The sequence below is a fragment of the Dermochelys coriacea genome, chromosome 1 (genome assembly GCF_009764565.3).
Source record: "Dermochelys coriacea isolate rDerCor1 chromosome 1, rDerCor1.pri.v4, whole genome shotgun sequence".
Taxonomy (NCBI): Eukaryota; Metazoa; Chordata; order Testudines; family Dermochelyidae; genus Dermochelys; species Dermochelys coriacea.
In genome coordinates, this window is record NC_050068.2 from 198,031,374 (window position 1) to 198,047,460 (window position 16,087).

At 40.6% G+C, this 16,087-nt stretch overlaps 2 protein-coding genes across 5 annotated transcripts in view; one reads left to right on the forward strand and one right to left on the reverse strand.

Annotated features, from left to right (window-relative positions):
- TBC1D23 (TBC1 domain family member 23) overlaps nucleotides 1–16,087 on the reverse strand; it is a 72,921-nt gene that overhangs the window by 56,650 nt on the left and 184 nt on the right. For 3 of the 4 annotated variants that reach the window (XR_006280095.1, XM_038387114.2, XM_038387104.2), the window contains exons 2-3: nucleotides 1,622–1,733; nucleotides 1,023–1,128 (exon numbers count right to left, since the gene is read on the reverse strand). Coding sequence is in view for 3 of the 4 variants with exons in the window: in XM_038387114.2 (XP_038243042.1) it covers nucleotides 1,023–1,128; nucleotides 1,622–1,733 (218 nt within the window). In the remaining variant the exon portion in view is untranslated. Of the gene's footprint in view, nucleotides 1–1,022; nucleotides 1,129–1,621; nucleotides 1,734–3,046; nucleotides 3,106–16,087 lie in introns of those variants that run through there. The other variant, XM_043511354.1, reaches the window with a different exon arrangement.
- Nucleotides 1–16,087, forward strand: part of CMSS1 (cms1 ribosomal small subunit homolog) — a 387,357-nt gene that overhangs the window by 3,587 nt on the left and 367,683 nt on the right. The gene's annotated exons all lie outside the window — the stretch shown is intronic.

A 16,087-nucleotide genomic window follows, 5' to 3' on the forward strand; every position in this document is an offset into this window, starting at 1 on the left:
GAAAAAGGAAAGGAATTCCCTCTCTCATCTTTCAGTTCTAGTAAACTTAGGGGTCCCTTCTAACTACAGAAGACAAAAAGTTCTAGACAAAAAGAGTAATTTAAATTGACAATGTCCATTTAAGTTTATTTCTCTCTCCTATATGAAGTCACTGGAAGTAACCCAGCTCTAAGTTAAATGAGTTCCTTGTTTTAGATTGCGTTTAAAAATATAGCTAAAAATATGTCAACTGTGTTACAGAAGTATTATACACTGCTGTAGCTGGTACCCCCATCTGAATATCCAATGGTGACAGAATGAGCCGACGGGAGACTGTTCCTCCCTCAAAAGCTGTAGGAAGTGGTATTGGTGATTAAGTGAACCTGAGAGTCAGCACTGAATCAATGTTTTATTATGCAAAAAGAAAAGGAGTACTTGTGGCACCTTAGAGACTAACAAATTTATTTGAGCATAAGCTTTCGTGAGCTACAGCTCACTTCATCGGATGCATCGGAAGTGAGCTGTAGCTCACGAAAGCTTATGCTCTAATAAATTTGTTAGTCTCTAAGGTGCCACAAGTACTCCTTTTCTTTTTGCGAATACAGACTAACACGGCTGCTACTCTGAAACCTGTTTTATTATGGTGTTAGGAGGCTGTGTTGCTCTTTGGCATAAGCTGGCAACTCATCCCAAAGTTCAAAACCTGAAGGGCACTATATAAAACACAGCAAATGCAATAGACCAACTTTTTTGAAAGTGGCAATTTACATTTTCCAACAGTCTCAATCACAGCCCTTTTTCCATTGGATTGTGTTTGGATTATGCAGTTTCTCCCAGAACAGATACTTTGCACTTCCTTCATGTCTTCCATTCAAAAATCAAGTTCTGCTTGCACATCAAAGATATTCAATTATTCTTCGGTGCTAAGCTTTTACCTTCCCCACCCAAAATCCCCTTCACAGTTTAAATACTAGTGAAGATAATTATGTTAAACAACATGACTAAGAGAGCAGGCATTACAGAAATGTAATCATCAAACTTACCAATTAGCTCTTGGCAATCCTTGTGAATTATGCTCTGTTCTGGTAGATCTAAACCACCATCCCAGGATGCCAGACTGTCCCCTTTTCTTACAACATTCAGTGCTATCTGAAAAACAGTTCTTCAAAGCATTACTGGCTGTACCTATGCAGAGGTCTAGTTACTGCACTCAATGAACTCTACAGATTTAAGCTCAAAGGAGAGTAAACATTTCAAAACTGAATTAGCACACATTTCAGAATTTTGCATGGCACACATGCACACACAAATTGGGGTGGGGGGTAATCCTTTTATAATTATTCATGATACTGAAGCCATCAGTGTCAAATAAAAATATATCTGCAAGTATTTTCCTCTTTATTTAAAGTCATAAAAAGAAAAGGAGTACTTGTGGCACCTTAGAGACTAACAAATTTATTAGAGCATAAGCTTTCGTGAGCTACAGCTCACTTCATCGGATGCCGATGAAGTGAGCTGTACCTCACGAAAGCTTATGCTCTAATAAATTTGTTAGTCTCTAAGGTGCCACAAGTACTCCTTTTCTTTTTGTGAATACAGACTAACACGGCTGCTACTCTGAAACCTTTAAAGTCATAGTTACCTTCCAGACTTTGGCCCTCAAATCAGCAGGCAGTGGTCTCCCTTGAATTATGTTTCTTACTGTTTCAAGGTCACAACCTCCTTCTTCTAGAGCTTCTTCAAGGTCTTTTTCCCTACAGAAAATTTTTGTAATACATTTAAAAGTAATTTAAACAGGAAAACGTTTTGATTATTCAGTATCGTCCGGTATGTATACACATGTGATATCTGCTAAAGATCCCTCCAAGCTGGAGGATGCCATCAACCTAAAAAAATATATATATATATATATTTAAAAACACGTTTCCTGACCTGTTATTTATAAAAACTTAGATTATGGAAACCAAATACTGTAAAAACTAATTTATTTTTCACAATGTGTGTGGTCTGCTTGACTTCTAATTCCACTCAGCTTAAATAATGAAAATTAATTATTTCATTTTCTGGTTCTCATGAAGTGGCACATTGCTACAAAATTGGCCTAACATTGCAGAAGATTGTTTAAACCTAAGAAGCTGCTCTATTTTCAATGATATGTTAGCGATTCTAAGGAAGCATTTTTTCACCCACACATGACACACTCAAATGCAAATTCGGGACCTAAATCAGGTGGTGATGTCTCATTAAATCAATCATTAGATGACCTAGATACTGGAAAAATATTTTCCAGAGGTTTATCAATGGTTAGTTCTTAACTCCATATTTCCTTTTTCAGATGCATTCCTGTCATGGGATGCTAGCCAATTAATTAACCTAGCCTTCAGTTTTATCTGGCATAATTAGTGTGGCAAACATAAAAGAAAACAAAAAAACCCAACAAAATCAATGGATTGAAAAGATATCAAAAAGCTTTTAACATTAATACTGCAATATAACAAGTTAGCATATAACAGAATACTCAAGATGTTCTATTTGTAAGAATTTTTTTTAATGTCTCACCAAAAATGTTTAAATTTAGACAAAACAGGTGATTATTCAGCAAGTGAAAACTATGCACGTATTTTTAATGGATAATATCTTCTTGATGGCTGCAGTTGAACATTTTACACTCTTGCAGACTGAATGCACCTGTTGAGCTACCTCTTACAATTTCATGTGAAGTTACAATTATGGGAAAATGGCAGGTGCAATGGGGTAGCAGAAATGACAGTTAAACAGTTTGTCTACAGAGTGAGTAGAGCGTGACACACTTGACATATATTAAGTACAGAATGATTCTACTCCAAAATACAGAGATGTATATCTTTTGAATCAATGTATATATTGCACATGTGGGTATTAGAGACTTATCAGTTCAAGCACTCTGTTAGTAACTAGTGTTGCCACATCACAATCTACTTAGTGAACTTCATTGTCCTTTAAAAAGGTATGTTTCATAATGAAGAATTGTGGTACTGGCTGATATTAAATTCTAACATTCTATAGCAGACCCAATAAAATGCCTCACATTTAGGCACTTTACTTATGGTATGTATCTGCCCATAGTCTTCGGTAGCTACAGTTCATATTCCTGTAATGAATACAGCAAGTCAGATGTTGATTTTAGTATGTTTAAATTTTAATGTTTAACTACCCACTCCCAATGGAGTTCCTTGATCAAGACATATCAACTCTAGTCTCTTAAAAGTCACACAAAAATCTGATTTTCTAAAGATTAATCTCCATATTTCAAAACTACACAGGATGTTAGATGTTAAAGTTAAGTACCTGCACAATTGTTTGAATCTTTTTCCAATAGGCTTATACGCATAAGTGCTTTAAAATCAGATTTTATAAGTAGATTATATTGTGTGAAAGCCAACATATTCATATACAGTTTGGATGAAAATGTAGCAAGACTTTGTAAGAAGAGGTTCACTTTTCTAGGTTTTTTTTAAATTAATCTATTATTTGTACTGCAGAAGTGCTTAGAAGCCCCAACCCAGATGAGGACCTCATTGTTCTAGGCATTGTACACGTACCAAGGAGTTTACAGTCTAAGGCTTTAGTCAGGCAAGATACCTGCCTTTACATGTCACTCTGTAGTTAAAAGTTATTAGAGTTTAATAAGTAGCTCCCCAGAACCCCTGAAATAGATAACAGGTATATATCTGTTGGAGAGGAACACCCCCCCACACATTCCCAAAGCTATTATGCATATTCATGTTAGAGGAGTTGCTGATTTTAGATGAGAGACAGCAAAGTTGACTTCACAGCTGTGCAATAAATTACTGTCTTAGTGGTATGGTTATGTCAAGAGGGTTATAATTCTAAACTGGGGAGTCTAAAGAACCAGCAGTAGCTGCAAAGCTTAATGTTTTGTCTATAGTAGTATAATGCTTCCTACCTATACCCTTAATAAATAGCTCATAACATCATTCATTAGAGCAATTCAGTTATCACTTTTCATTCCCATCTAAAAGAGACACGAGGAAAGCCAAGCTATTCACTTGAATAATCTCCCAAATAGAAGAAATCCTCATTGATGAATACGAATCAAATGGGAAAATGAAACCAACAAAATATTTGCAAACCTGAATTCATTTGAGCAGTGAACAAATCTTTTCTGTATCTTAAGACTTCAGAAAGCCTGATCCATATGAAACTAGAGATTAAAATAAAAACACACCTAAAAATTTAGTGATGGCTGTGTTGTGTGGTTCTCATGTATTTATAAAATGGCCACACTAGCCACTTGATTTCTTTTTCATATGCTTCCTCTTGTGCAATCTTTCATTAGCACAATAATGTAACCTGTACCTAGCTGAAATTAATGTTCTGTTCAGTTTGACAGGTGGCAACCACAGGGTCAAACTCCATTTGACAAACACCAGACATTGCACACTGCACAGCACTACCCAGTGAATATTATCAGCACAATATGTTCCACGGTTCTAATGCCTGCAATTTAGGCATATAATCCAGCAAGGCAAAATAAATTAGCATGCATTCCTTAACACATAGGACAGACATGGTTGAGTGGTGTCCACATACTGACACACAGTTGGGCAAAACTATGCAAACCTGTTTGTTCATACACCCCTAAACTGTCTAACTATATTTGTACCAGTGCATTCTGGAAAATGTGGGCCATGAACCCATTCTTTCAAAGAAGAAGATAAAGCACCTGGAAGACATACACACAGAGCAGAACCAGCAGCATGTAGGCAATGCACTCTGGGATATCCAGGTGCACAGAGAAGTGAGATGAAGGAGAAACTGCCAATCCTGTTAAGCAGGCACTGTTAGGAGGTCCCATCAGTATTGTAAAACTCTGAATTCAGTGTGTCAAACTGATTAGAGAGAGACAATCAAGTGCCAGATTAGACCTATAGCACGGGTAAAATATGATTAGCTGCTACAGTTTTAACTGGTTAAAAGTCATAGTGTAGCTAGAGCCTCAGGCTGTAACATATAAACCACTTTTCAACATGTATTGGAGAGAATGTAATTAAAGACAAACATACCTACGGAACAACTAGAATCATAGAATATCAGGGTTGGAAGGGACTTCAGGAGGTCATCTAGTCCAACCCCCTGCTCAAAACAGGACCAATCCCCAACTAAATCATCCCAGCCAGGGCTTTGTCAAAACTGACCTTAAAAACCTCAAAGGAAGGAGATTCAACCACCTCCCTAGGTAACGCATTCCAATGCTTCACCACCCTCCTAGTGAAAAAGTTTTTCCTAATATACAACCTAAACCTCCTCCTCTGCAACTTGAGACCATTACTCCTTGTTTTGTCATAGAATCATAGAATAGAATATCAGGGTTGGAAGGGACCTCAGGAGATCATCTAGTCCAACCCCCTACTCAAAGCAGGGCCAATCCCCAATTTTTGCCCAGATCCCTAAATGGCCCCCTTGAGGATTTGCTACCACTGAGAACAGTCTAGATCCATCCTCTTTGGAACCCCCTTTCAGGTAGTTGAAAGCATCAAATCCCCCCTCATTCTTCTTTTCCACAGACTAAACAATCCGAGTTCCCTCAGCCTCTCCTCATAAATCATGTGTTCCAGTCCCCTAATCATTTTTGTTACCCTCCACTGGACGCTTTCCAATTTTTCCACATCCTTCTTGTAGTGCGGGGCCCAAAACTGGACAGTACTCCAGATGATGTCTCACCAATGTCGAATAGAGGGGAACAATCACGTCCCTCCATCTGCTGGCAATGCCCCTACTTATACAGCCCAAAATGCTGTTGCCAAGAAGGCTAACAAGGGCACACAGTTGACTCATATCCAGCTTCTCGTCTGCTGTAATCCCTAGGTCCTTTTCTGCTGCCTAGTCATTCGGTCCCTAATCTGTAGCAATGCATGGGATTCTTCCATCCTAAGTGCAGGACTCTTCTGGAAAGAATTAAGCAGACTAATTACAAACACACCTGGAAGAGAATTTCTAATGGATCCACTAGTTTTAATTCTGCAGCTACCAATAGCTGACATTTACAGATTAAAGAGCTGTGTATTTATACTTGTATCAAAATTGGCTTTTGCCATAATGTAAATGGAAATAATCACATGGGGGAAAAATACCCAACAGTAGAATACCATCTTAAAACAGTCAGTCATTCCCTAGAAATCCTATTATCAGTACTTTGTTCCCAGTGGAGCACAAAACAGGCAATGGCACTGGTCTACTGCCTGACCCTGAAGATCACTAAACTGATAGTATGGTTTGTCACTACAGAAGTGTTATCACCTTACATTAGATGGTATTGAAAGATACTTTCAAATCGGGTGGGGTGGGGGAGAGAGAGGTTTTGTGCTCTTTGTTTGTGTGTGGGTTTGTGTGCTCTTTGTTTTGTGTGCGGGTTCTCTCTTGGGACTGAGAGCGGCCAGACAGAAATCCATCTTCTCCAACCCATCCTAATACAAGTCTCCAATATTGCAACCAATATAGGTAAGCCAGGCAAGGCGGATTAGTTTATCTTTTGTTTTGCTTGTGAATTTTCCCCGTGCTAAGAGGGAGGTTTATGCCTGTTTTTTGTAACTTTAATGTTTTGCCCAGAGGGGAATCCTCTGTGTTTTGAATCTGAATACCCTGTAAAGTATTTACTATCCTGATTTTACAGAGGTGATTTTTTTTTAACCTTTCCTTTAAATAAAATCCTTCTTTTTAAGAAGCTGACTGATTTTTCCATTGTTCTAAGACCCAGGGGTTTGGGCCTGTAGTCCCTTTGTAACCAATTGGTGAGGATATATGCTCAAGCCTTCCCCAGTAAAGGGGGTGTAGGCTTGGGGCAATATTTTGGGAGAATTGGACTCCAAGTGGTCCTTTCCCTGATTGATTGTTAAATCACTTGGTGGTGGCAGTGATCCCAAGGTAAGAAAGGAATCGGTGCCTTGGGGAAGTTTTAACCTAAGCTGGTAAGAATAAGCTTAGGGGGTCTTTCATGCAGGTCCTCACATCTGTACCCCAGAGTTCAGAGTGGGGAAGGAACCCTAACATGAGATGGATTGCAACACAGAAGTCGTTTACATTACTCTGCTGTGGGTATGACAGTCAGACATTCTTTTCCTCTATCACACCTAAAAAGACTGTTCAGAATGGTGGGTGATGTAATCGATTGATTTTCCTCCAAATGAAAAAACAAAACAAACCCGAAAGCTCCTATTAGCAATTGAGACTCTGCTCTCTTACAGAGCCATGGTAAACTCAATCAGATTCAGACTGATTTTAATGTTACTTATGAAAATAATATTACAGCAAGAAACTACAAGAGCAAACTGCAAGTGAGCTGGGCCCCTGTCCTTCATATGACTGGTGAAGGCCTGCTCAAAAGTCAGTCCATTACTGACTACATTTATTATACCTCCTTTGGGAAGGATGCAGCATCTCATCTCTCGAATAGGGCAAGCTGCTAAGAACCCTTAATAGCTTTGGTTTACGTTCTGTGTTGGCTTCTCTGCTTTTATCTGGGTACAATTCAAAGTTTTAGTTACAGTCCATAAAGTCCTGATTGGTGCCTGGACCATTTATCTGACAAACCAATTCTCTTGCACAAGGCATACCATTGTTAATGCTTGGAACTAGCCTCTTTACAGCTAGCAGCAGGTCTCTCTCAGTAGAGGGCCCTTGCCTCTGAAATACACTTCCTCCTCCCACTCCATCAGTCAATTAGAACCCAAGTTCATCAAACGTCAGGATATACAAGACTTGCTTGACCAAGGCTTTTCAAACTTGGGAAGGAGGTTGGGATGAAGAGAAGTCGGTCCCCTGTTGGGCCTTTTATGTTTAAAGACTTGTATTTTTTATGAAATGTTTGTTTTATGTATGTAAGGCACCAAGGTGTTTAGTAATGACCACCAATAAATATTACTAAATGAATAATTACTTAAGCAGAACTTACCTACCCACCGGTACTACCATGGATGGATTTGGGAAGCACAATTATAGAATGCTGCTTTTCACAGAAAATAAGTTATCACTTTGCAGTACAATTTCTTTTCCAGAACTTTTCCAATTAGAATAAACAAAGGAAGCTGAGGTTTTACCTTTAACCTCTAAAAACGACCAGAAACTAGTCTGAAACTTCTTCAACATTTCTAGTGCAATCTGAATTCAATGTTCATAAACACTCACTTTAACTAAGGATACATTTAAGCAAGTGCCATGAGTGGCTGATTGGTTACTTAAGGCAGGTTTCACTATAGTGACACTTCATCACATCTATGGTTAAAAATTATTTTCTTAGCAAATCAGTTATGCAAATAAATTTTGCATGTCCAAGTTTGTAATTATAACAATACATTGAAAGTATCTAGTAATCATATGGTTTACTGAATTAGTTTGTAATACTGAATATAAACCATTCAGGAAACTTTGACCAAACAGCACACTACTTCTGATAAACAAGGTGGGTTGTTTTTTTTTAAATCATAAATGAAACTAAGCTAAAAGTCTAAATAAAAGGAATCCACATGCTCCTTGCAATACAAATGATTAATACACACAAGGAAGGAGAGCGCACACACGCTTTTTCTTGGCCTTTTAGACAAGATCAAGCATAACATCAATATGATCTCCAAGTGAATGCACCTGGGACTATATCTCACCCTTGTAGTGGGATAAATTCAAGCATTAGTATGCTTTTTCCATCTCTAACTACATGATCCCAACTCCTATTAGCCTTTATGGAAGTTCACATAAATTACTGAGTGTGCTGAGTTCCTGGAAAGCTTTTATTTATTAGGAAGACAGTCACCAAATTAGACCACAATTAAAAAGTAAAAGCCAAATTAAGATATTTCATTCTTAACCCTTCAATTTCAATGGGGGTGCATAGAGTTAAGATGAGCACTTCCAAATAATGTTGATAGGACCTGCATGGTAAAACCAGACCTAATATTTCTGTATAGGTTTGCAGTCAGCTCCTTCCTGTGAAGAAGCTCCATAACCATGGCATACATGTGACAAGGCTGCCAAATCAGATCAGAAGCTGTTGTGAGGTAAACAAGCAGGGAAGAGAGTCAGTAGAAAAATATTTCCGGAACCAGATCACAGACAGATAGAGAAGAGGCTGAACAGAGATGAAGCAGAAAAACTAGTGATGAACTATTACTTTCACCTAATTGGCAGTACAGAGACTCTTTTATGCAGTTGCATAGCTAGCATAGATCAAAGGCCATCACTGGGGTAGTGCTTTGAAAACGTACCTCTTAAATGTTTTGTTCCGAGAAAGATACTTAGATATCTTGCTATAAGAAATTACAATGTTGCTTTTCCTCCCCTATTTAGCTTAAATCCGTGTGGCATCCACGGGCTAACCTGACATTAGATTTTTTTCATCTATTCTTGTTTATAGTCAATCAGTAATACATACCCTTCTGGTAGACCATCACACTCATTCATTAGTCTGGATGAACCTTAAAAACAATTATCTCCACGCAGGTTGCTACACTGCTTAGCCATATGCTGTTCATAGATCTGTTTATGCTACTATGCTTGAAAAGATGTTCTCATTACTTATATCTGCCCTCCTTAGACAACAGCCTAGTGTATAATAACCATTCATTATTTGCCTTAATATACAGCCCATTTTCATGGTAGCAAACAGTACTGTAAGTATATATTAAGTAGGTATGGACCTACATACACGCTCCCTGTACCTCCTAGGACAGAAACCAGACTGCCATCAGTACAGCCTGTCTCACTCCCATCCCATCCATGCACACACCTAGCTCCCACGGCCTTATTGGTCACTTTAAATTTAACCTTAAAGCAAATTAAAAAAAAACCCAGTAAGTTGAGAAATGTAACAAGTCCAAACAGGACCTGAATTTTGAATCCCTACCAATGTTTCATCTGCTGGCACCATGGCACTGGAGCCTGCCTCTTCAAATGCCTTACATCTTGGGATTATTAGGAACATGGGCAGAAAAAGGAGAAAGCAGGAGCATTTATGGCATTGCTGTTGTCACAGGAGATATGGGGAATGTGTGTGGAGATCTATGCTAGCACAAGCAGGGCTGCTAGCAGAGATCTATTAGGAAAATAGTACTCTCTCACTTGGAACAGAAAACAGATTCAGTTCAAATACACTTTCACCAAAGAAGTTCTTTTGTGTAGTCCTATGAAGACATGTACAGAACCAGATAACCACCTTGTGCGTCTCTAACTCTTTTATTACAGTCTCATCCCACTACTTCAGATTAAGCAGGAAAAGTTAAACCAGCAACACTGAATTTATGAAATATTTCTCACAGAAACTACCTCTAGCTATATCAATTGGTTGAAAAGAGTACACACTTAAGGTCACGTTTTGCATCAGTTATAGAAATATTTTATAAAATACACATCATAAATTAACATAGTAAATAAAAAAGAAAACCAAATCTGCTGGCTGAGTGACCAACAGTAGAACAAATGGTCAGAGGCGATAGGTTTGTAGTATTGTATCTTGCAAATCTTTTTAAAAGAAAAGCTTTCCACTATAAAACTTTAATCTACATATATTTTTCTAAAAAAGAAAAGGAGTACTTGTGGCACCTTAGAGACTAACAAATTTATTAGAGCATAAGCTTTCGTGAGCTACAGCTCACTTCATCGGATGCATTGGATGAAGTGAGCTGTAGCTCACGAAAGCTTATGCTCTAATAAATTTGTTAGTCTCTAAGGTGCCACAAGTACTCCTTTTCTTTTTGCGAATACAGACTAACACGGCTGCTACTCGGAAACCTGTCATATATTTTTCTATCCTCCAAAAATATCTTTCCCCTCCCCCTCATGTCAAACGTTCTGTAACTTCCGTTACCCCTCTGGTTCCTATTTTTAGTTAATGATCCTCTCACTAGAATGGAAAAGCTCCAGCAACAAATATTTTGTATTGATGTAAATAAAAAAGGTCTTCAACTTTTAAAAAAGAGGTGCAGTGAAATATGCCCCAAATGCGGCACCATTTTGAATAACTCAGAAAAGGATATTTTCCCCCTAAATGTGTTACAGTATCACATTTAACCTTAAGGTTTCTCAGATTTAGGAAGCAGTGTCATGAGCATCAAAAACTATTTGCCAGTGTAATACTATTTTGTCACATTACACTGTCTCAAACAGTTTAATTATGGTTCAAGAACCCAACGGTGAAATTTGGAGGCATAAATAGTGATTACATCCACAATGAAAGCACCTTTCAGTTTTCCAGTTAAAGTAGGTCTTGAGACTATTGAACGGCTGATGTTGTTTAAAAAATATGCTGTTGCATCCACTTGTGTGAGGCCTGAAAACTAAATAAGAGGGTAAATATATTAAGCAACTGCCAGTAGATTTTCTCAACTGTTGTAGGTTCATAACCACGTTTGCATCATTTCACTATAGTTTTAAATGTAATCCTGATAGAAGGGAAAGAAAACAGGATGTATTTTATCTCCTGCTCAACTGATGTTGCAAACTTTACAATTTAAATTACACTTAATTTCAATGAGAAAATGTGTGTATCCTACAAATAGGGACATACCAAAAATATGCTAAAAAAAAAAAAGGAACACAAATTATGTTTCATTTAAGTGTTTTCACCCATTGTCTATTTCACAATGCATTTAGGATTAGATGTCGATAACTATTCTAGCCTCAAACAAAAGTAATGCTATTGCTGAATTCTCACGTTTACCCAAAAGTGGCAAATTGGCTAATATGACTTATTTTGCAACCATGTATTAAATAAATACTTCCTACTAAAAAACGTCAAAACAAATAAAACTACCATGAAGCAGATCACGGTAATGTAGCACATTGTTTCAATGTATATCCCCATATCAAATCAAAAGCTTCCGGTTACTACCTGTTGACTATACACCCTAAAATTTACAATTTGTTTCTTTTAACATCGGAAAAGAATTTTATTGCTTTCCTCGATATATGAGCTAAAATAGAGTTCTCTTACCCAACCTGCCTCAAATTTTCATAAATCTGTTCTTCAAGAAATAAAGGAAGAACTGTGGATTCCAATAGGTATTTACAATTAACCACTAAAGAGAAAAATAAACTATTACACCACAGAAGACTGTAGGTTTCCTAAAGAATTTCATTAGTAAATAGGTTTAAATTACTTTTTCTATTATGTTCTCCTCTGACAAAAGTGTAATTTTCCTTGTGCTTGGATCCAAGTGACTTGGTTTCACTGAGTTTCTCTGTATTTATAGAAATCACGTATTTTGTCCTTAAACTTCTCCGGAACTAGAGAGACAAACTGACTCTCCCCCTCCCCTCCCAGCATCTCTCCACAACATGTTGATATTTTTAAAGCATACTATCTGGTGACAGGTGATTTTTCTGCATTTTTATTAAAAAAAAGCATATCAAGCATTCAATCTGGAATCTTCGGGATCTACAACTTTTTGCTGGCTTTTAACTGATCCAGGTAATTTGTCCAAAGGGCATGCCTCATCACTGATCCATATTGACAAACCTGCAAGTTTTGTGAAAGGATTAAGGGTAGTATGTGTCATTAAACATTTCTAGATCCTACAAATTCAGGATATTATCACAAGCTCTGATCCTGTAATTAGATATGTACAGGAGAATCCTTGTAACAAAATGGTGTCTACAGCTGGATATGAATGTTTCAACCAGCAATGCCAAATACAGTGTTATGCTCTCAAATCTTACATTAACATGGAATTTTATATCAAGAAATATCCCAAATTTCTTTGCATACTATTCTGAGACAACACTTCATTCACCCCTTAAATTACAACTACCTCTTGAGTAAAGTAGGTACTTAAGAGCACATTGAAACATTATATACAAAACACAAGAAACAAAATAAAAAAAGCAGATGGAATTTAGTGGGGACAGGCAAAAGAGTAATTATATAGATTGAAATTTGGGCCAGACCATTAATTCTTGAAAGAAAAAACCAATAACATGACATCTGTAGTCAAACAATCAGGATATCAGTTTTACATCTCACCCAAAAGATTCACCGTGTTGCTAGCAGTGTCACATGACATCATAATGTAGTTTTTGATTCTGAAAGAAAAATCTTACCTAGTGCATCATCCCCACAACTCCCTACAATGCCAAAGTTTTCAATGGGAAGCTCTCCCATCCAAATAATACCATCCCTGTTTATTTTTATTCCAATTACAACTGAACGTTACTATTCAGCATGGTGTAAATATAGGCCACACATGGTAAAAATCTTCATATTTTTGTAGTGAATCTGTATGGAACCAGCATTGCTCATGGAGAACTCACTGTTTAGTTTTTTAAAAAGCATTTTAGCAATGTTTTGAGATCTTCAAGGTTGCATGTACTCTCAGCAATTATTATTGGAAGTGGTAGGACTGGAACATTTTTTCCAAAGATTCTTTAACATGATTCAGATTTCGTCTCAAAGATTATGCTTCACTGTTCCACGACCCAACAGTTTTACAAGTAGGTGCTCTAGTGCAGGGGTTTTCAACCTTTTTCTTTCTGCCCTTCCCCCCACGCTATAAACACCACAGCCCACCTGTGCCACAACTGTTTTTCTGCATATAAAAGCCAGGGCCAGTGTTAGGGGGTAGCAAGCAGGACAATTGCCCAGGTCCCCAAGCCACAGGGGGCCCTGCGAAGCTAAGACATCGGTTTCATAAGAATGGCCATACTGGGTCAGACCAAAGGTCCATCTAGCCCAGTATCCTGTCTTCTGACAGTGACCAATGCCAGGTGCCCTAGAGGGAATGAACATAACAGGTGATCCATCCCCTGTCGCCCATTCCCAGCTTCTGGCAAACAGAGGCTAGGGACACCATCCCTGTCCATCTAAAAGCCATTGATGGACCTTCAACTGCAGGTGGCTTCAGACCCAAGCTGTGGGGGTTTGGCTTTCTGCCTGGGCCCCAGCAAGTCTAATGTCGGCCCTGATTGGCAGACCCCCTGAAACTTGCTCGCGCCCCCCCCCGGGGGCCTCACACCCCTGGTTGAGACCCATTGCTCTAGTGCATAATTATATATCCATATGAGTAGATCTTTATTTAGAATTGACAACACTTAGCATTCATACAGAGCTTTACCTGTACAATGTGCTTAATAAATCTTAATTAACGAACACTGTACTTTATTTACTTTTCTGTAACCAGAAGAATGCGGTCGGTTTACAATTGCCAGTGAACAGAACTCAATAGTTAGATGAATGATTTAACCCCTTCAGAGTCATACATGCAGGACTCATATGGACATAGTACAGAGATAGCAACTGATGTCAGCGTATGTCTATGCCACAAGTGGCACAGCTGCAGTAGCACAGACACTTCCTACAGCAATGGCAGGGTTTTTTTTCTGTCAGTGTAGTAAATCTACCCCCATGGGAGGTGGAGCTTCCATTCACCTAGCTCAGGGGTGGGCAAACTATGGTCCGCATCCAGCCAGTCAGGGCTTTGGATCCAGCCCACGGGATTGCCACCCCTGTGGCGCTGTGAGGCTAAGGCAGGCTCCCTGCCTGCCCTGGCCCAGCTCCTGGAAGCGGCCAGCACCACATCCCTGCAGCCCCTGGGGGTTCCCAACCAATGGGAGCTGCGGGGGGAGCTGCCCTCAGGCAAGGTCAGCTCATGAAGACCTCTGGTCCTCCCCCCCACATCCAGGGGCCACAGGGACATGGTGCCGGCCACTTCCTGGAGTGGTGCAGGGCCAGGGCAGGCAGGGAGCCTGCCTTAACCCTGCTGCGTGCTGCTGCCACCCCAGAGCCGCTCAAGGTAAGTTGCGCTGGGCCAGAGCCCACATCCCGAATCCCTCCTGCACCCCATACCCCAATCCCCTGCCGCACCCTTCCTGCATCCCAATCCTCTGCCCTGAGCCCCCTGCTGCACCCCAAACCCCGGCCCTGAGCCCCCTGCCGCACCCCACACCTCTCCTGCACCCCAATGCCTTGCCCTGAGCCCTTTCCTGCACGCCACACCACCTCCCACACCCCCTCCAGAACCCCAACCCTACTTTCATAGTCCTGCATGCAACTTCCCCACCAGATGTGGCCCTCGGGCCAAAAAGTTTGCTCACCCCAACCTAGCTGCATCTACGGAATCAGGTTGACCTTACTACGTTGTTCATGTTTTAGATGTAGACCAGGCCTTAGTTACACCAACGTTCACATCAAATCCAGTTCCTTTACATTAGAGCTAGACTGATCAATAGAAAGCATACCTACTACTAAATGTAGACTCTACATACACAGAGGATAAGACAAATGGGCCAAAACAGGTGACAGGGAATTGGAAAATCACAACGAGGGGGGCAACTGCACAAGTGGCTGCACACAAGGGAACCAATGGAAGTTTGTAGGTGCGTATGTGGAAGGGACAAAGAGCAAGCAGGCAACAGAGGAGAGAGGTCACATACAGGAGACAGATACAAGGAGAGGAATAAAAAGGAAGGGACACAGTGCAAGTGTTGAACCTTGGTATTCAACACAACACGGAGCAAGATTTAGTCTCAAGTGACCATAAGAAGCCACGCAGGCAGCAAAAATGGCATATGGAATAGCTAAGGGGCGCACACAGACCAAAATCCCATCCCTGGGGCCATTGAAGGCGACTGCCTCTGCAGGCAGGTGGGGCGCGCTCGCGCTCTGAGCGTCCCCGGGGGCAGGGCACTGCCTAGGGGTACAAGGGAAAAGCCGTTAGAGGTGACCGAGCTCAGAGGAGGAAGAAAACGTCCCCGGGAAGAACTCAGTCCAGCTCCCCGCACGAGCCGGGCGCGCAGGAGGAAACGGAGCTAAACCAAAGGAAGCGCCGGCGGCTCTTGGCCGGGCAAAACCAGCCTTTCCCCCGGGGCGACGCCAGCTCCCGGGAGCCCCGGCGCCAGGGATGCTGCTGCTGCTGCTGCTGCTGCTGCCCCGGGCCAGCCCAGCTCCTCCCCCGAGGCTGCCCCGGGCCGGCTCCCTCCGGTCCCTGCCCAGGGAGACGCAGCCGGGGGGGGGGGGGCTCCACTGTCCCACCCAGGGGCAAGTTCCCCTGGGCCGGCTGAGAGCGGAGGCGGGGGGGGGTTCTCTCCCCCCGGGGCTCGCTCCCAGGCGTGGGAGGGGGTGACGGGC